At 26.5% G+C, this 21789-nt stretch overlaps 1 protein-coding gene across 1 annotated transcript in view; it reads left to right on the forward strand.

The window, feature by feature from the left end:
• Positions 1 to 21789, forward strand: part of LOC134829964 (protein O-mannosyl-transferase TMTC2) — a 98061-nt gene that overhangs the window by 43129 nt on the left and 33143 nt on the right. The window contains exons 4-5 of the mRNA XM_063843286.1: positions 902 to 1463; positions 7489 to 8650. Of these exons, the coding sequence (XP_063699356.1) occupies positions 902 to 1463; positions 7489 to 8650 (1724 nt within the window). The remainder of the gene's footprint in view (positions 1 to 901; positions 1464 to 7488; positions 8651 to 21789) is intronic.

Here is a 21789-nt window from a genome sequence, read left to right on the forward strand (position 1 = left end):
TTCTTTGGAGTTTGACAACGCAGAAAAAAAAATCTTAATTTTCATTTATTTCTGTTTTTTCGCTGTTTTTGATGGAATCTTTTAAAGTTTCTTATTAAAAGTTTGAAACTTGGGAATATTGACACGTTTTTGGGAAATGTCTCACAGTAACATGATTTTTAAAAATTTTCATCAAAAATTTTAAATGTGAAAAAATTATGTATTAAATATTTTAATTAATTATTAAAAATTAAATTAAATTAATTAATCATTTAAATTATTATTTAATTTAAATTAATTATTTTATTTATTTTTTAAATTAATTTTTAAAAAATAATTATTTAAAATTAATAATTTTTTTAAATTAATTAATTTTAATAAAATTTTAATATTTTTTTATTTAATAATTATTTTTTTTAAATTAAATTAAATTTTAAATAAAATTAAAACTTCAAAAAATAAATTAAAATAAAAAAAAAAAAAATAATTTAAAATATTTTTTTTAATTAATTAATTTTAATAATAATTTAAAAATTTAAATATTAAATTAATTAAAAATTTAAAAAAATTATAATATTTTTTTTAATTAATTAATTTTAATAATTAATTTAAATTAAAAAAAAATTAATTTAATTTATTAATTATTTTTATTATTTATTTAAATAAATTAATTATTTTTTTTTAAATAAATTAATTATTTTTTTTTAAATTTATTTATTGATTTCAAATTTTTTTTTTTTGCTTGGTTTGGAATAAAATAGAATTAATTTTAATATTTTTTTTTTATTTTTGGCCCATTGTGCGCTTCAGTAAAGTTTTTTTTTCATGAAAAAGTGACAAGTTTAATATTTCGCAACTCTTTTCGCGTCAAAAACAGTTTTTTTTAATAATAAACAATTTTCTCCTTTTTCTCTCTTTGCAGACGCGCCATTCTCGGAAATCTCGACGTGATTGGCAACAGAGCGTGGCATCACATCCTGCACGATGATTTTTGGGGTACGCCGCTCTCCGATTCCGGATCGCATGGCAGTTATCGGCCGTTGTGCGTTCTCACCTTCCGCCTTAACTACCTTCTCGGGGGCCTGAAGCCCATCGGGTATCATGCCGTCAATGTCTTCCTGCATTGCATCGCGACGTTGCTCGTGATCCGCCTGGCTCGTCAAATGTTGCCCCGCGGTCCGGCAACGACAATTGCGGGCTTACTTTTCGCAACGCATCCCGTTCATACGGAAGCTGTGGCGGGCGTCGTGGGCAGAGCCGACATTTTGGCGACAGTTTTTTACCTGCTGACGCTCCTGATGTACATCAAGCACGTGAAGAGTCGCGAACGCGGAGGTACTCATGCCTTGGAACATTTTGCGACGTTGATGGCGACAATTGTCGCAGCAGTAGCTGCTATTTTGTGTAAGGAGACTGCAGTGACGGCGCTTTTGGTGTGCGGCATTTATGACGTTATTCGGGGATTAACGGGCACGAGAGATAAGGTGAGTTGATTTTTTTCTTTTTTTTTTTTTTTTGCATAAAAACGTAAAAGTTAGTTTTGTATGTTGAATGAAAATAAAAGTCACGTAAATTATTGCGAAGGATTTTTGAGTGAATTTTTCAAAAAAATATGAGAGAATTTGAAGTGTCGTCTATCTGTTAAGAAAAATGAATAAAAACAAATTAATTAAATTGTTGAACCAATTAAAAAAAATTAAGTTAAAAGTGAAATTATTAGTTAATTAAATAAATATAAAAAAATAATTAAAAATTAAATAAAATAAAAAAAAAATAAGAAAATGTGAAAAAAAACGAACAAAAAAAAGTTTAAATGATTTTAAGAAAATTACTTGAACATGAAAAACAAATTATAAAAAAATATCAAAAATTTAAAAAAAATATTTACTAAAAATATAATACTGAATTCGAAGAAAATTCATAAAAAAATAATTAATTAAAAAATTATTATTTTTTTTTATTATTATATAAAAATTAATTAATTTAAAGTGAAATAATTAAAAAAATAATTAAAAAGAAAATGAAAAAAAAATAATACCTAATACATATTTTTTTTTTTTTGTGAAAAATTTTAAAGTGAAAAAATAGCAAGAAATTAAAAAAATATATTATTTAAAATATTTAATGAATTCTGAGAAAATTCTCGAAAATTCGTATTTTTTTCGAAAATTTTAAAATGAAATTAAAATAAAATTTATATATCGAAGAAATATTCGAGCAAAAAAAAATATTAAATATTCAATGAAAAACTAAAAAAAATAGAACATTAGAAAAAACTTGCAATATAATATTAATTAATAATAATAATGAAAGTTCATTAAAGATTTAAAAAAAAAATAGAAAATTATAAAAAAAATTAAAAAAAAACTTCAAAAAATATTAAAAATGCGCTCAAGTCACTTACTTTCCTCCAATAACGAAACTTTCATTTGATCACATGCAGTGATGATGAGCCCAAATCCTTTTCTAAGACATAAAACGTCGCACGGAAATTTCATAATTTTTTTTTTGGGGGAAATTTGTCAACAACCCCATAACATATCCCATCATTCCATTTGGGTACCGAAAACAAAATCTGCACCGAAATCCTTATTAAGCTAGAAAATTGTCTCTTTTTCCTTCTCATTTTCGTGTATGCGATAAAAGAGGAAGCTCTCCTAAATTATGGAACAAAATTAAACAAGAAATGCGAAACTAAAATATCTCAGGAATGGAGACCTTTTGATAGCCCGTCAACGGAATTCCCATTAACGAAAAATGTATTTATTATGATTTTCGGATCAAAGTTTCCATCCGTGAAAATTAACGTTACGAAATACCTTCGAAAAGCGCAGAAGAAGAACGAAACCGTAAAAAAATATCAAAACAGCACATTTGCCTCGCTCGGAGCTATTTAGATTTATCATCAGAGATATGCCGGATACACAAAAGCGTTAATGTAGAGGAGAGAATTTTCATCTTTTTGCATAGAAAATCTTTGTGGCATGCAGAAAAAAAAATAAAAACTGTGTCCCATTTTGGTATTATCTCTCTCTCTTGTTGGGTGTATGTCGACCGCGGCGTCGACAATGAACAAACATGCGCGTTCCGTGAATAGGTGAATGAAAATGTAAAAATCGTGTGTGCATGTGTAAAAAATATGGGAACAATGAACATGACGACAGCTTTGATATTGCAATAATAAAAATTAGGATTTTACCTTCGAGGCTTGTGAATATATTTTGCTGTGGCGATGAAGTTGAAAATACAAAAACATTACAAGCGTCAGGTATTCATTTTTTTTTTCGTTCATTGGTGTCAGTTTCAATGGATTTGATGACATTGCTTGAGGATTTTTTTCTGAAATAGATTGAGAATTTTGATATTAAATTGTTATTTTGGGATTAAATTTAAGCTTTTGACCCTAAAATTGAATTTTTATAAGTCAAAGCGCCCTCTGGCGTATAATTTTTTTTCTCGATCATAAGATTTGTATCTTTAACGCCCTCTGGCGCATAAATTTTGATCTATGGATTAACTTAAGAGATTCAATTGATCAAGATTTACAAGATAAAATCTGAAAATTTTTTTTTCTAAAGTTTTTATAAGAAATTTGTAAATTTTTTAATAAATAAAGCGCCCTCTGATGTATATTTTTTACATAGTAAAAATTGATTTCTGAGTTAATTCAAAACTCTTTTTTAACAAAAAACCTTAAAATTTAAGAATCATTTTAAATTTTTGAGCCTCTACAATTTTTTTAAGAGCTCTAAAGCGCCCTCTTTCGTATAATTTTTTATATCAATGAAATTTCTTCAAAATTAATTTAGAACAATTTTTACGAAAATATTGAAATTTGTGAATTATTTTAACTTTTTGAGCCTCTATTTGATTTAAAAGCGCGCCCTCTGGCGTATAAATTTTTATTTTAACGAAATTTTTTAATTAAATAAATTTAATAATTAAAAAATTTAACAGAATTAAATTAGGCGAATCTTATTAAGAAAATATCAAAGTATTTCGATTAAATTTAATTGTTAAGAATTTTACAGCGCCATCTGTCGTATAAATTTTCTCAATGAAGAAATTTTCGCTGTAACATTTTTTAAATGAAATTTCTTCTTCAATTCTTGTTTAAAGATCAAATCGAATCAATTTCTGTTTAAAGTTTAAATAAATTCACTTCAATTTAATCTTTCGTTGAAACCACTAATCATGTCAAATCCAAACCAGAAACATAATCTCTCAAATAATCAATTTTTGCTGTAGCAATGCAATCGGTTGTAATGCACTTGTTTGTGTTTCAATTTCAACCGCAGCACCTTTTACCTCACACATGCGAACACAAACATGATCTCGATGCCAAAGTTACACCAACGAACCAATCGACTGTGAACCAAAGAGGAAAATCAAGGTACAACAAAAAAATCGTGTGTGTGCCTGAAAGTGATAATAAAAATGCCAATAAACGTATTAAATATTTACCATTCAATTTACAATTCAATTAGATTTTTCACACTTTTCTCTCGTTCGCTCGCTACGTAAAGGTACGAGGCCGTATAATGTCCGTTCGTATTAATATCATTATTTAATGGTATCGTTAGATATTTCTCCGGCTCGTTCGTTTCTGTGGTAGCGATAGACTTACATTTATATTTATTGGGTGTTTTTCTGGCGTCTCGAAGCAAGCACGGAGAAAAAAAATGGCAATTGAAAAATGTATTGCAATTCAAATGTTGATGATGCAGCAAATTGTGGTAATGATGGTCTGGCTTGAGTCTGTGAGTGATTTAAATTTATTGCTGGTATTACACGTAATCGGTAAACTTTACCTTTTTCATCATACGGCTTCGGGTAATGAAAGGTTGTGGGAATGAAATATGTCGTCGCATCAGGTAGCTGACACACTTTTCAATTATTTTAAAACACTTGGTTATCATTAGCAGAAATATCTATTTCCGTGAGTTTCCTGTCTTGTCATATTGATTGATCCGATGGAATTAAATAGGGAGATTTTCAGTAATAGAAAGTTACCATATTGGTTATTTGCGTCGATTTATTGATTTTAACTCCTTGAAATAAAAAAGTAGCTGAAAGTTTGAAAATCGAGTCCTTTCAACATCAATTAAAGTCAAGGTTAAATGAAGGTCAAATTTGAAGCAGAAATCTTTTAGTTTACTCAAAAATTAACACAATTCAAGACTCTTTAGATTTTTTTTTAAAACTTTGGATTGAATGATAATTTTCTCTTCAAATTTGATTTCAGCTTTTTAGAAATCAAATTTGAAAAAAAATTCAATCGAAATCTCTAAAAAATCTAAAAAATTTCGAATTTTTTTCCGAGTAAACTAAAAGATTTCTTCTTGAAATTTAACCTTCATTTAACCTTGACTTTAATTTAACGATGAGAATGGATTAATGGCTAAAACTAACCTCTTTTTACTCCTCCGGGCTTCGTCATTTATCGATGAAGACAAGAAGATGATCAAACGAGCGACCAAAGCCAAAGAAAAAATAATTTAATTTGATGTTCTTTTTCAAACTTTTTCCTTTTCCAATTTTTCTCTTCTACACTTCTACTCGTTTCCGCTTTTAGTTTATTTTTTTTTTCCTTCACTTCTTTATCGATGTCATTTCTTCTACGATGTCGTTGCTCTCCCTCCTCCTGTCACTGTCGCTTTAACTTTCAACTTGAAAACTGTCACTATCATTATACAACAAAGGCATCAACGACAACGTTTATAGGATTATGAAATCAATACTTCTTGTTTTGCAATTTAATTTTCTCCTTCTCATATCGTCTTCTTCTTCCCTTCATTTCCTCTTCCTATCGGATCTGATCACTTTGATGACGAAGAAGAAAAAAAAATTGCAACAGAGTAAAAAAATTTATAAACAAATAAACGGAAATAGCGTTGCAAGTCGTTCGTTGCAAGAAAGGGAAAACACGAGGTTATGTTCATTCAATAAACTTTGCCTCGTGAAAACAGGATTAAAGACACCTTTTATTGGATTTTTCTCTTGTTTTTTTCATCTGTGCTATGAGTTGAGTTGATGATACCGACGTCGCGCCCGATCGATAGGCGAGACAAGATAAAGTTGTAAAAGTTTCTCGTTTCATTATCCCGTTCTTGCAGTTTAAATTGTTTTTCTAATAATAATAAAATCAGGAAGTTTACCTTTTTGTGCAAGCAATAATGCGAGTTTTTACTTGCAAAAAAAAATGTCTGGAGAGCTTCCGATGCAAACAAAAGATGAGAAGGTAGAAAGATGTTTTTAATTAGATTACCTATGTCCTAAGGAATAAAATATATCAGAAAAAATATTAAAATTTCAGATAATTTTCTTTCTTCGATATTTGAAAATTTTTTCTTAAAGACATAAAAAAATTGTAACGCAATAACTTAAAATTTGCTTTAAGAATCTATTCAGAGTTTTTCACAAAACACTACAATTTGCTCTTAGAAGGTTTTAGTGCAGAAAAAATTGAAAAAAGTATGAAAGAATTCGTAGAAAATTAAGAAAACGATATGAAATGCTGATTGCATACCTCACAGGGGCAAAAATTTCTTTAAAAATTTTAAATTATTGAATTTAAGAGTTGATCTTTGGTAGAACGAAGTTAACGGGTCCTTAAGTTTTAATGAAATTTCGTTCTATTTTACTTAAAACTGAAATTTTTTATTAATATATTTATTAAAATTTAAGGACCCGTTAACTTCGTTCTACCAAAGAACTCAACTCTTGAATATATCAAATTTTAAAGAAAATTTGTATTTCTGCCCCTGTGAGGTATGCAATTAGCATTTCATATCATTTTCTCGAATTTTTATGAATTCTTTTACTCTTTTTCTATTTTTTCTCTTGAACCTTCTCATAAAATCGATAAACATTTCCTCACAAACCTCTTTATCGTCTCCGCAATTTCCTGCCGCTCATATGAACATTAGCTCCTATAATTGCACCTTTCTTGCAAATTGCAATAGCGCGACAGCATCTTCCATTTCCCTTCATTTAGCTGCAAGTAGAAAACGGATAAATTTCAGCATATTTGCTTCGCAATCAGGATGTTTGATGCTCGCGCAGAGTCACATTCACACAGATACAGTACTTGAATTTGTAATTTTGAACACAAGCAACAGTCATAAAATTTAAACAACAAAATAGTAAAAGATGCACACATTTTGCATTTTAATAGGAAATGATAAACTTGAAGAAATATGTTCTTGTTTTGTTGTTTGCCAGAGAGAGATGAAGAAGAAGAAGTGGGGGAAACAATTTCATGTTTGTCTCGTTTTTGCTGCGATGCTTCTGTTGTTGTTGTTGTTTTTTGTGTGTTTCAATCGAACGAAATTATGCAAAGTTTATGGAAAGTTTGTCAAATGTATAAGGAAGAAACTTTTTTTTTGTGTGTTTCGAACTAACTCCGAGTTTTGTGAGAGAGATAAATATTCAAGCGGAAAGATGTCTTTTTTTGCTCATTTTGTTCATCAAGATATTAAAAAAAATTGTCTTTTTTTTTCGTTTCAGGCACGTTATCGAAGTTTGACGATCCTCGCGATAGCTTTCGCCATCACAGTTCACTTCCGCTTGTCGCTGCCTCAACCGAAACAGGACTTTTCTACCGCCGATAATCCAACTGCCAAAAGCAACTCGCTCTGGACCAGATTTTTCACCTTTGCCTACTTACCGGTGTTCAATTTCAAGCTCTTGCTGTATCCCTCGAAGCTCAGTTTCGACTGGGGCATGGATGCGATCCCGCGTATCACGTCTCCCTTTGATTCGCGAAACTTTCTCTCCTGTCTTTTCTACGCCATTTTACTGCGAACGATCTGGTCTTGTATCGCGGCATTAAAACGCGAAATGCCGACAGTTACACAGCTCAGAATGAGTCGCGCTGTCAAGAAACGAAGTCAACAACTCTGGTTGCAACAACAGCAGCAGTACACGATGCAATCTTTGCATCATCCAGTCGTCAACGAAGATTGTGTCTGTACCATTTGTAAACACAGCCAAATGGTAAGACATTCGAGTTCATGTCGTGCGATAAATAACAACAACGTACCGCAAGTAGCATGTGGATGTAGTACCTCAGCCGATATCTTACCGAATTTCAACAAAGTCGCTCATTCGACGCCAAGTACAAGTCGCGATAGCAGCAGTAGTGCGTACGAAAGCGAAGAACGTCACAAAGGTGCTCCGCGGATGAGTAGTTCTGCGGTTATTTTGGTGTCACTTGCACTCATAGCATTGCCTTTTCTGCCCGCGACAAATATCTTCTTCTACGTGGGCTTTGTCGTAGCTGAGCGAATCTTGTATCTGCCCAGTGTTGGATATTGTCTTCTTGTCGCGATGGGATTCAGTAAACTCATTGGCACAATCGATCAACCTTCTTCCTCATCTTCCACGGCGTCGTCGTCGAAGCAAAAGCATCATCACCATCATCAACAAAAATACATTAGTGCAAATCAGAAAAATAATAATATTATGGTGCTGAAAACTCTCAACAATAACAACAACAAAATTAATCATAATAGTGCTAATCATAACAATAACATGAATAATAAAATACTTATCAGTTGTATTTGTATCATAGTAATTGTGTATAGTGTAAGAACAATTGATAGAAACTTTGACTGGCGGAGTGAGGAAAGTCTCTACAGGAGTGCCATTGGAATTAATCCGCCTAAGGGTGAGTAGATTTTTCTAATTTAAATTTGTTAACACAGCTTATTTATTTTTTTGACACATTTTGAGGTTATATACGATGCTGGCTTATCACAAATTGAATACATTTGACGATTTTCAACTTAAGAACACTGTTTGAGATATATTACGAATGAGTTAACAATTGACCTCGCTTTTCCCCATGAGAAGACTGAAAATGTGCAAATGAGATTTTTGAAGCTCCATTCATTCATTAAAAATGAAACTCAGAACATACAGTAGCGATCATAGTTTTTTAGCAATAGGCTTTTTTTTATACAAAACTCAAAAAATTGGGCTCCAATGAAAAATATTAGTTTAAATATTTTTAATTGTAGCCCAATTTAGAGGGATTTTGTATAAATAAAAGCGCTTAACAAAAAAACTTATGATCGTTTTTAAAGTTAAGGCAAAACAATATGTGATAAATGAAATAAGTATATAAAAAGTGATATTGAACGAACTAGCCAAAAAACCGTCGCAATATCATCGTAAATGATGGAAAGAAATACAACAACAAAGTTACTGTAAGGCTACTTCTTCAAAGTCTTTGACACTGAAATGGACTTCCTTCTTTATTCGTTGCCCAAACTATTCAACGATTTTTGCTCTTCCCTTTTGGAAGAATTGACTTCAGTTTAAGTTGAATATAGAATAGATTCTTGGATCAATAAAAGCCTAAATATAACAGTTGAGATTATCTTGAGGATCCAACTTCTTGGCTGTGACAAAAACCATCATCGTCATAAAATGAAGAGTCTTTTTGAGATCTGTAATTGTTTTAAGATTAAATGAAGCCTCATGATTGGCAGATTTCTGCTAACCAAAAAGATGCAGCTTTCAATGAACTCATAAAGCATCAAAATTTGACAAATATGTGTAGTGATGAATCTTTAATAAGTACTTCATCAAGCTTCTTAGAAGAGAAATAGTAAATTAATAGAAAGACTTAAAGCTATTTGATTTCCTTTTTCTCTTCTTAGAAATTTATTGAAGTACTTTTTATGGATTCATTAATACACATATTTGTCAAATTTTGAAGTTCTAAAAGTTCCTTGTACTTTATTTGCTTTTCTTGTAGAAATTTCGACCCATATATATTTATGAGAATCAAAATTGATATTGACCAACTTGAATCAATACAGACACATTTCCTCTTATTGATTTAAGAGACCTTGAGTATCAAATCCAATACTCTAAAGTTAACTCAAAGTAATGAATGTCTATCATTCTTTGGATTTCAAAGGTTACTATTGAAAGTAAACTCTGTCGTATATATTATACTATACTATACTATACAATATATAGGAATAATACATCTTAACTAATTCCATAACTTGTAATTAATTAAATGAAAAAGAATTAAAAAATTCTCATTTATCATTTTTCCGAATGTAAAACCTCACAACATTCGAAAAAGCATAAATAAATAACGAAAAACTATTTTCTTCCTTCCCCGAAGGAATCATAATATTGCACGTCTTTGCGAAACCATATCACGTTTCCATTTATTATTATTATTATTACAAATGCAAAAGAGTTTAAAATATAATTTATTGTTTTGAAAACAAGGTAGACCTGATGATGCTGCTTGGCTTGCTTTTGTTCTCCGTCGTCGTCGTTGTTGTTGTATTTTGCATTAGAAAATTAAATGAGAACCGAGTGCATTTATATAATAATAATAATATAATAATAAAACTTGATCCTGAAATGCATTTACCGTAAACTTCTGTATCTTCGTCAGTGCAGCGTTAAGGAGATGAGATGAGTTTCTATTGTATTTGTTCATCTCTCTCTCTCTCGTTTTTTTCCTTTTGCTCATAAATTTAAATGTCTTAGAACAGATTATGTGCAGCAGCAGCATCCACTGCACTTTTCAATACAATTTAGAAATACAATAATTTTCATGAGAACAACTCGAGTCGAGAGTAAAGTAGAGAGCTGCAAGGAAGTATCACAAAATTGTGTTGAATAATAATGCGAGACAAGATGAAAATGTGTAAATTTTATGCTATAATTTATAATGTTTGTCTATTATGTTGCCTCATACTCTTTTTCTCGTTTTTCTAATGCCACTAACAATTGAGTTTTAATTTGCGAGCCAACAAATATTTTTTTTAATATTTTAATATTATTCGACATTTTTTTGGCTGGAATTTTAATTTTATGTTATGATGAAATGTTTTTGGCGAATAACGTTAAAAATTGTTCTTCATAAAAATATTTTCAGTCTGTTTAAATTTATTTTTAAATTCTCATAATTTTTTACATGAAACTTTTTTAATTAACATTTTTAACAAATTTTTTAAATTATTTCAATTTTTATGAGAATAATAAATTAATTGACTAATTTTTAATGAATTAAATTAATTATTATTTAAATGATAAAAAAATAAAATTTCTTAAATAATAATAAATAAATTTAAAAATTAATAATTAAGTATAAAAATTAAAATATTAAATTATTTAAAATTTTATAAATTTAATAAATTAAATAATTTTTAAATAATAAAAAAACGTAAAAAAAATTTAAATTAAAAAAAAAATTTAATAAAATTTTAAAATTATTTAATTTGCTGAAAATATTTTTTTTTTTATATTTTAATTCTGAATTAAAAATAAAAAAATGTCATTAATTTCATTTTTTATTTTTTTCATTTATAATAAATAAAATAATTAATATTTATTTATTTATTTATTTTAATTTAAAATTACTTTTTTTTGTGAAATACATAAAAATTTTCCTTATATTTATTTTATTTTAAAAATCAATAATTAAATTGATAATTAAAATTAAATAAATAAAATCCATAACATTAAATAAAAAATATAAATTTATTAATTAATTATTTTATTATTATTTTTACTTATTTATTTTAATTTTTTTAATATCGAATATTAAAATAAAAAAATTATTTTTAAGATTTATGAACCAAAAAAAAATTAATTGTTAATTTTAAAATTTTTCCATTAAATGGAGACGCCTTTCTCTTCAAAAAACTTCCTTAATTGTTTATTTTGCTTCACAATTTTTTTTCCAAACTCGTTCCATGAAAATTTCATTAGCGTAACTAAACTGCGGAGCATTTTACAGAAACTGTGAGAAAAAACTTCTGCAATATAAATTATCAATTACGTCCGTTATAAAAACTTAATCTATCCATCATCATTTCGCTGCATTGAAAATGGAATGAGAGACGCCAGACGAGACATGATTAAGTCAATTTTAATCGTCGTTTTTTTTTCATACACAAGAAATTGAAGCTCTTATTGTAATTGGAAAAAATAAACATTTTTTTTCAACGAGTCTCAAGTACCTTTCTTGCATTTCTTTCAAAAGCGAAAAATTTCCAAGTAAAAAAAATAAAATTATCCTTGACGCGCGTTCATTAAAACGAACAAAAAAAAATATTTTGTTATGCATTTATGTCATGTCACGCATTTTTAAATGATTTTTTCCAGCATCACGCCGAGCGAAAGAGGCTCATTACTGAAAATGTTCTTTTAATTTTTCCACTAAATGGTTTGTTGTTTGTCAAGTTGAAAAAAAAAATAAATTTAATAATTGTATAAAAGTTTTTTTTTTCAAAGGATTGCGTGCCTTTATGTTCAGACACAAAAAGCGACTTTTCTCGTTTGTTTATTTTTTTTTTTTGCAATGACGACTATTTATGCCGTATAAAGAACAACAACAAAAGACTAGTCGTTGCATGTTAACTTTTGAAGCTTTTTGGGGTAAGGTAATTCACTCGCGACTCCATTCATGGCATTCAGCAAACAACAGACAATGAAGGTGTTTACATGAAGGTGTTTTTCTTTCTTTCTTTGCTGTCTGCATATTTTTTTCTTTTCTGTCTGACGGCACGGAAAAAACATACGGAGGCAATTACGCTAATGGGTTTGTTGCAAGGCCCATCGTTAGCTGCCTTTTTTACGGATGCCAAATGAAATTTCTTTCACACTTGGCGATTATCGAGGTTGATTCCGTGAATTGAGTGAATAAATGACGGATATCCCCTGCAAAAAAAAAAAAAATAAAATTGAAAGAAGTGAAATGAAGTGAAAAAGGTCAAACTTAAAGATGAACCCAGAACGAGAGAAAAAATAAAAGTTGTCGGTTACTTAAACATTTGCCGTAAACAAATTGATAAAAAAGACGAAAAATCGACCGAAAATACTAAAATTTACCGTTATTTGTTTGTGTTATGCGGATTTTTTTTCTCGACGACGAAAAAACCCTTGAGGCATCGCATCGTAATTCTTAGTATATTAAATCAAATAAACGGAATTTTTGTTGTCTTTTTCGAGGTACCTCGCTCAGTCGTCGTCTCGGTAAATGAAAAAGAGATATATTTTTATTTCCACTCAATAAAATTTCAACATGTTTGAATAAAATATCAGACTTTTTTCTCGTTTCTCTATGCTGCGAAAGCAAATAATAGAGAGTGATTTAACTCGTCGTGTCGGTCGTCAAGACAAAGATGTGTATATAAAATGAAATGAAATAGAAAAAAAGGTACATATTATTTTGATAACTGACGGTTTTTGTGTGAATTTGTGTGTATTTGGCAAATAAAAAAAAAGTAGAGGAAAAAAGTAGGAGGAAAAACACGATTTGGTCATAATATCCCTTTTTTGGAGGGTTTTTTTTGCTTTGATAAAACTGTTAACGATAAAAGGAGTGAAAATTTACTATCGATTCTAAATAACGAAGAGAATAAAAAAAAATTTGGAAAATATCTGAAGAAAACTGAAATTTATTTTATCTTGAAAAAAAATATTATTTTTATATTTAAAGAGAATTTTCGAAATTTTTTTTTATAATTTTTGATTAAAATAAATATTAAATAATTAAATTCGTCTCAAAAAAAATTAAATTTTAAAATATTTTGATAATATTTTTATTAAAATTTTTGTAAGAAATTACGAACATCAATATTAAAAAAATATAAAAATAAAAAGATTTTATATATTTTTAAATAATTTTTAATTAATTTTTATTTTTTTTATTTTATTTATTTTTAATTTTAAAATATTTTAAATAAAAAAAATTAAATTCATTAAAAATTAGCAAAGAATTTATAAATTAAAATTTAATTATTAATTATTTAATTAATTTATTTAAAATATTTACAAATTTGTTGATTTAAAAAAATATTTTTAATTTTATATAATTTGCTTTGATAATTTTTTTATAAAAATTTTTAAAAAAATATATAACTTATTTAAATTATTTATTTATTAAAAATATTTTCTTTTTAAAAATGAATTAATTAATTAATAATGAATAAATTAGTTAATTTTTTAATTTATAATAATTTTTAATAAATTTAATTTTTAATTTTAAATATATTTTTAAAAATAAATTAAAAAAAAAAAAAAAAATAATAAAATAAAATAAATAAAAAATAAATTTCAATTAAAAAAATAAAATTTAATTATTTTTTTTATGTTTTTTTTTTTTTAGTAATTTAAATTTAAAATCAATTTTTTAAATATATAATTATATTTTATTTTTTTTAATAAAATTTAATTCAATTTTTCTTTCAAAAATATTTTATTTGACGGTATTAATTTTGTTTATTTTTAAAATTTTTAAATTGTTTAAAAATTAATTTAGATAATTTTTTTAATTATTTTTTAAAATTATTTTTAAATAAAAAAATTAATTTTTTTATCAAACAAGATTTTAAAAAAACTATAAATTTTGGTAAATTTTCTTCCTTTTTTGGTATAAACTCAGCTTTTAAACATAATTGAAAAATAATTCCTCAAATTTTTCAATTATTTTGACATCTGTCACTTAATAGTCAAAATTCTTTCAATTACCCTGTCAAAACTGCAAAAATGTTTTAATGGACTTTCCCGTTAAGTAAAAATTCAAAAAAAAAATCTCTCATTACCACAACGCAACGTCACTTGATTGATTAATGACATCTGATTGCTGGCAAATGCAAGTCAGAACTCTTACTTTCATCCGATTTCCCTTCAAAAAACGCAAAATTACATGTTTATAACAACACTTCATTCCGTAAGTACGCTCAATTCCGGTTTCTCTCCAACTCTAGGTCACTCGGAAAATTATCGCGTGATTACTTGGCAAAGGTGATGACTTGCTCAAAAAAAAATTATTTTTCATTATTTTTGTGTGGCGCTCAAAAAAAAAACATTAAAACGTAAAACAAATACGGCAAATCAAGTGCCACTTACCATAATTCTGTCCGTCACAGCGGTAAAAACATTGTTGTTGTTTAACTACTGAATTAAAATAAAAAAAAAAGAGAAAAAACAAGGAAAATAATGTTGTTTCATGACTTTGCATCTATCGGTAATGTTCACGTTTTTATGCTTGGCTTACCTCGTTTTTTGCTCAAAATAAACATTTTTTTTTCGTTCCTTTGCGAAATCAAATTACACAATTGGAACGCAATTCGACGTGATTCTTTGCATCGTCACTTCCGGTGACACATTTTTCGGGTTATTTTTCATTATTTTTTTTTTCGCGTGTGAGTAGCTGCCCGTCAACGTAAGGACAACTCATTAATAAAACCCGTTGCAATATTTACTTCATTAAAATAAATTGACGTATCATTAATAATTCAACGATGAAATATTGAATTGTCTATTTGCACAGTTTATCAAAATATACAAATAAAGCGAAAATTTTCGAACGAACGAACGGGCATTGTTGTGTTTGTAATTAATTAATATTGATTCCGATGGAATCTGAATAATGATAATTATTATTCTACCAACAATGATGAGGGCATCGATGGAGCCATATTTGTTGGACATTTTCTGATCAAAAAAAAAAAAATGAGGGAAAAAAGTGTGAGATGAGAAAAGATAGAAGAGCTTCAGACGACAGACAAACTTTATTCACGCAAAAATGAAAAGAAAAAAAGTTGAAACTTCTGGATATACTTGATTAATTTTTTTACGCTCTGCTTTTTGCCAGTTTAAAATGTACACAGAAACTTGGCGGAAGTTGAAAAAAAAACTGATGAAAGTGCATTTTTTTTAAAAAGAAAAAATTAAAAATTTTAAAACTTTTAAGTTTACGCTTTGTCAAGTCTTTTATTTAGTATTTTTCATTATTTTATGTAATTTATTTTTTTAAATAATAATTAATTAACGTATTTTAAAATTTTACATAAAAAATGAAATTTTTATCAAAAATATTCTCAATTTTTGATGAATTTTTTAAATGAAAAAAAAAATCAAAATATTTTTTTTAAATAAATTTTTGCTTGGTTTACATTAATTGTATAAGATTTTAAGCTTAAAGATTTTTTTCCGAAAAAAAAATTATTTTATTTTATTATTTTACATTTTTGTACTCCTCATTGACAGATCGATCTTTAATTATCTTTATAAATAATTTTTTTTTAATAATTTAAAATATTTTAATTTTTATATTTTTTGATTAAAAATATTTTTTCTTTACAGAATTAATTAAGAATATTTTTACTCAAAAACCATAAAAATTAAAATATTTTAAATTATTAAAAAAAAATATTTATAAAGATAATTAAAGATCGATCTGTCAATGAGGAGTACAAAAATGTTAAATAATAAAATAAATTATTTTATTTTTTTCTGAAAAAAAAATATTTGAGCTCAAAATCTCATACAGTTAATTCAAGCCATGCAAAAATATAAAAAAAATAATTTAATTTTGTTACAAAAAATAATTTAATTTATTTTTAAAAAAATGAGCAAAGATCGATCTGTCAACGAGGAGTAAGAAAATGTTAAAAATCGCTTTTTAAAACTAAATTGCGTAATTTAAAAATTTTTTAGATCTCTGATCTAAGTAAGAAATAAAATATGCAAATTTAGTTGAAACTAAGATATAAAAAAAATTATTTATAAAAAAAAAATAAATTAAAAAAAATAAAAAATAAATAATTTAGGTTTTTAATAATTAATAATAATTTAAAAAAAAATTAAAAATTAATAATTTTTATTTATTAAAAATTACAAAAAAAAAATAATTTAGTAATTTAATGGTAATTAGTAATAAATCGTAAAAATATTTTTAAATCTCTTATCGAAGTAAAAAATCAAAAAATAATTATTTAGAAAAAAATTAAAAGTAATAGACAAAAATAAAACCTCCAGGTACGGAATTTCTTTCTGAAAAAAAATGCACAAAAAGAATGAACCGAAGTTTTTCTCGTGACATGAGGAATGTGCAATCTTGCAAATTGAGCAATGTAAGGAGGTAGACAACACACTTCTTCTTTTCTTCTTTCTTTTCCAACATTTTGCGTCGTCTGGATGAACGAAATATGTGTGCGGTGCACAGAAAATATATAAAACATTCTAAAGGCACACAGAGGAAAAAAAGGAAGAAACATTAATTTTAAAGTTTTGTCACAAGATTTACAACATTCTTGCATGAATGTTAGATGCTCTGCTCTGGTTCACTTTTGTTGTTCAAACATTCTCTCCCGACAACTTTTCCATAACAGGGATGGAAAACGACGAATTTTCAGAACAACTCTCGGCAATCGCTCGACAAACAATAAACATTTATCATAAAACATACAAAAAAAAAAACTTTAATAACAAGCAAACTCGAGTAAGTGTGTGAGGAACAACAATAAAGTTAATCAACGGAGCAACGCCTCTGCAAATCATAATCAAAGTAGTTTGCTCTTCATTCATTTGCAACAACATCTCGCTCCGTGTCTGGGTAGTTACTTACTTGCCTCGAATGTGACACAAGGGACTCACAGATATTCATCTATTTCGATGAAAAGCTCGTACCTGATAGATGTTCGTCGAAATCCTATCTTTGCACCGAGTGAGTGACTTGATTTCAATACAGAAAAAATAGACAACTTTTTTTCTTGACTTAGGCTCAGACAGACACATGTTTTTATCAAATGCACAGTTTTTGTGTACACGCAGCTGATCACAAAATAGACAATCAGGATTCTTCTTACATTTCGTGCAGATGTTGTCTGTGGAATGTTTGTTGAATATTTGAATGTTTCGTAACAATAAAAGGCATTAAAGTATTTTATTTGAAGAAATTCGTGAAAAAATGCATAGACATTTTTATCGAATTAAAATTAAATTTAAAAGATTGAATTAGCGAAAAAGCGATTTTCAAATTTTATAAATATTTTGAATTAAAAAGGAATAAAAATTTTTCTTGAAAATGATTTTTTAAAAATATAATTAAAAATAGCAAAAAAAAACTTTTATTTATTGAATTTTACTTTAAAAAAATCATTACTAATGCCAATTAGCCCAATGAATATTTGGAATTTATGTAAAAAAAAATAATTTTTGACCAAATGCAAATTATTCTAAAAAAAAATAATTACCTATATTGTTTAAAGTTTCAAAGCCCGTTTCGCAAATTTTAAAGATGGCGATCTGAAGATCTTAGCAGATCTCGATCTGACTTTAAATTTTAATTTTTCTATTAAATTAGATCAAAAATACTTCCAACAGGCGTTTTTGATCTAAAAAAATCTAACGATCTAATCCAAAAGTCAAACTGAAATCTGCTTAGATCTTCAGATCGCCATTTTTAAAAATCTTTAAGTGATCTTTTGATCTGATCTTCAAATAACGGTAGATCTGAAATTTTTTATTCAAGTAATAGCTTGATTATTAGTAATGAGTTTTAAAATTTAAAGCGCCATCTATCGTTAATTCTCTTTTAATATAAACAAATCATTTTCCCGCCAAAAAAAAATCGATCTCGAAACACAAATTTTTCAAACATTTTTTGAACAGAAAAAATTGTCCCACAAATTCAAACAACATACATCTAATGATTTTTTCAAAAACTCTAAAAAAATTTAAAAAAATTCTAAAAATTTAAAGAAAATAAATTTATATTAAAAAAAATTAATTTTAAATAAAATAAAATTTTAATTTAATTTTAAAGTTTTTGACAACTTTATTTATTATTAAAAATTAATAAAAAAAAATAATATATATGTTGTTTAATAAAAAGTAATATTTAAAAAATTACTGATAAATTAATTTTCGCAAAAATATTATAATTTTAAATTAATAAAATTTATTTAAATAAAAAAATAATTAAAATAAAAAAATTATACAAAAAATTAAATTAAATAAATACATTAAAATAATTATTTTTTTAAAAAAAAGTTTAAAAAAACTTTTTAATTTAAATTAAATGTTCATTAAATTTTATTTTTAGTAAAATTCAACAAATTCCATGAACCAGTTAAATTACTCGAATTTCCAGAAATTTTTCAGTAAATGATATTTTCACTGCAAACACGTAAAGAAATGTTTACTCAACAAGAGATAAAACCGCACATTATCATTAGGTACTACAACTACACGCAATTACACAAACACTGCTGCGAATCAATTTTCGGTTTCAAAATACACAAATAATAACGCCATTAAAAACGTAACAGCTGTGATGAGTCGAGCAAACAATTTTCTTCTTGGCATTCGGGATTCGAACAATTTGTGTAGAAGAAGACGAAGAAAAAAAGTTGCAAGTGTCTCTTAAATGTCAAATTTTAATATTTTCATACACTTTATGTAATAATTTTACTTGTAGAACATTGTCTGTTGTTTCTTTTTTTTTTTTTGAGCAAAATGCGAATTTATATTTTTGTATCTATTTATTTGTTTCTTCGTGACGTTCAGAGATGCCAGAAAGTTTTTTGTAGACTTACACGAAAAACGGCAGAAAACACATTAAATTTAATTAGATTATTATTTTAGTCGCTCTCGCTCGCTCTCGTTCGGCAAACAAACACAGACTAAAGTAAAATTTTGTGTTGTCTATTATTACAGTTTGCGAGAAGGAAAAACGTGTATTTTCAGTGTATTTCATTTTAAGTGGATTAAGTTGATTTTCTAACAACGAGCTTTCACATTTTTCGTTTTGTCTGTGTGGCAAATAATATAAAAGTTGAAATTTATCTGTTTTTATATTGAATTAAATTTTGAAAGTCATTATATTGCCTTTTACTACGAAACAACGAGAGTGTAATAGCTGGCAGCAACGATTTCGCAATGTTTCGAAGAAAGGAATGGAGATAATAATAATAATAATGTTCATGATTTGAGTTAAAATCAATAATAAATGTGTGGATTTTTCTTTGCTTGTACTTGGTTTGTAGTTGAGGTTGGTTGGATTTTAATGGAAAATTTTACTCAAAGCGAGGATTTTTAAGGAAATTTCGATTTTGAGGTCAAATTATTATTTTACGGGTAAATTTTTAATTATTTTTATTTGTTTTTAACAAGTTTTCAAGCTTAATTGAAATTTAAAAAAAAAATTATTTTTTTATTTAAATAATATTTAAAAAAATATTTGAAAAATTTAAAATATTTTAAAATAAATTTTAAATTTTTAAAAAATATTAAAAAAAAAATTTTTTATTTGAAAAAAGTTTTAAATAATTATTTTTTTAATTTAAACAAAAATTTAAAAATTTTATTATTTAAAAAAAATAATTATTTTTATTTCATTTTTTTATTTTAAAAAATAAAATATAATTTTTATTTCTTAAAATTGACTTTTTAATTGACTGTTCTAAAAATTTTGTGAAAATCTTAAATTATTCAATTTTCACAAAATCTAAAATAAATAGTTTTATAATAAAATTCAAATAATTATTTTAGCACTTAAAAAAATTAATAAAAAATTTAAATTGATAAATTTCTTTTGAAAATTATTTTTTTTTTATTAATTTTAATTATTTTCAGTCGAATTTAAATTCAAAAATAATTAAAAAAAATAAAAAAAAATATTTTGCAATTTTAAAGATATAAATGTCAAAACTTCAACAATTTTTTTATTGCCTTATTTTAAAAATAAAATAAATTAAATAAAAATTGAATAATTAATAAAATTTTGTAGATGCTCAAAATTAAGTTAAAAATTAATTAATATAACATTAATTTTTTTTATTAAAATCCAATATTAAAAAAAATTATTAAATTAAAACTAAAAGTCAAGAAATATTTTAAAATTAATAAAAAAAATTCTGTAAGGCTTAAATATCAAAAAAAAAATTACGACTTTTTACCTTCAAAAGTTTTCTTCACGATTTCTTCCTCAAAATTAGCAAAAAAAAACTTTTTTCTATGAATTCTATCTATTTTCCTTCCCTTAAATTCATCAAGAAAAAAAACCACAACGAAACAACCAACAAACAAAAAATCTTTAATTAGTACAAAAGTGAAGAAGAAGAAGATTTACGAGTCGACAAGAAACAGAGGAAAACAAAAAAAAACATGATTTAAGGGAAACCCCAATCGATATCATAGACAAAAAGATAATCGATTTCCTTGTTGTTGTTTTTCCGTTTATTTGCTGCCGCTTTCTTGCTCGCCTCCTTTCTTCGCCGTCGTCGCTCGTTTGTTATTATTTTCATTATAGATTGCCAAGAAGATGAAAACAAAACAAAAATACGGCTTCGTGGATCAGATTAAAAGATTGTTATTTTCCTGGCTGTAACAAGAAACACGAAGAAATTGACGTGAAAATGAACGAAAAAGCAGAAAAAAAACACAAAAGCAAAAATATATTGAACGCAATTAGAACTAATCAAATCCCAATTAATTTGAATCAACGGCTGGCTGAAATCTGTTTGTTTTGCGTGTATTTTATTGGCACCGCTCGACAGTTGTTTGGGACTTATTGAATTAAATTTCCTCAAAATGCCAAAATTGTGATAATTTATTCACCCTCCAAAGTACCTCTGCTACTTTTGAATATTTGACGGGTCACACATTTGCTCATGTGGGCTGATTTCCATAAGCCTTGCTTCCAATTTTTGCGAAAACGAAGAAAAATGAGTAAACAATATGAGCGCTTAACCTATGGGCCAATTATGATAATGTCCTGAAATAATTATCTATCGTTTTGCAAAGTAAACCAAAAAGAGAGAAAAAAACGAATGAACGCATTGAACCGAAGTTGCTAAAGTAGAAGAAGAACAAGAAGCAAAAAAGAAAATGAACGTAAAAAAATATACCGAAATACATTATGAATAAAACGGTAAATTTATCTTGAAAATCAAGCAAGAAAAAAAAGAAGATGAAGCGAAAAAAAAACTGCCGAGAAAAAATGTAGCGATACTGACATTAAAAAAATTTATCACA

The sequence above is a fragment of the Culicoides brevitarsis genome, chromosome 2 (assembly GCF_036172545.1).
Source record: "Culicoides brevitarsis isolate CSIRO-B50_1 chromosome 2, AGI_CSIRO_Cbre_v1, whole genome shotgun sequence".
Classification (NCBI taxonomy): Eukaryota; Metazoa; Arthropoda; class Insecta; order Diptera; family Ceratopogonidae; genus Culicoides; species Culicoides brevitarsis.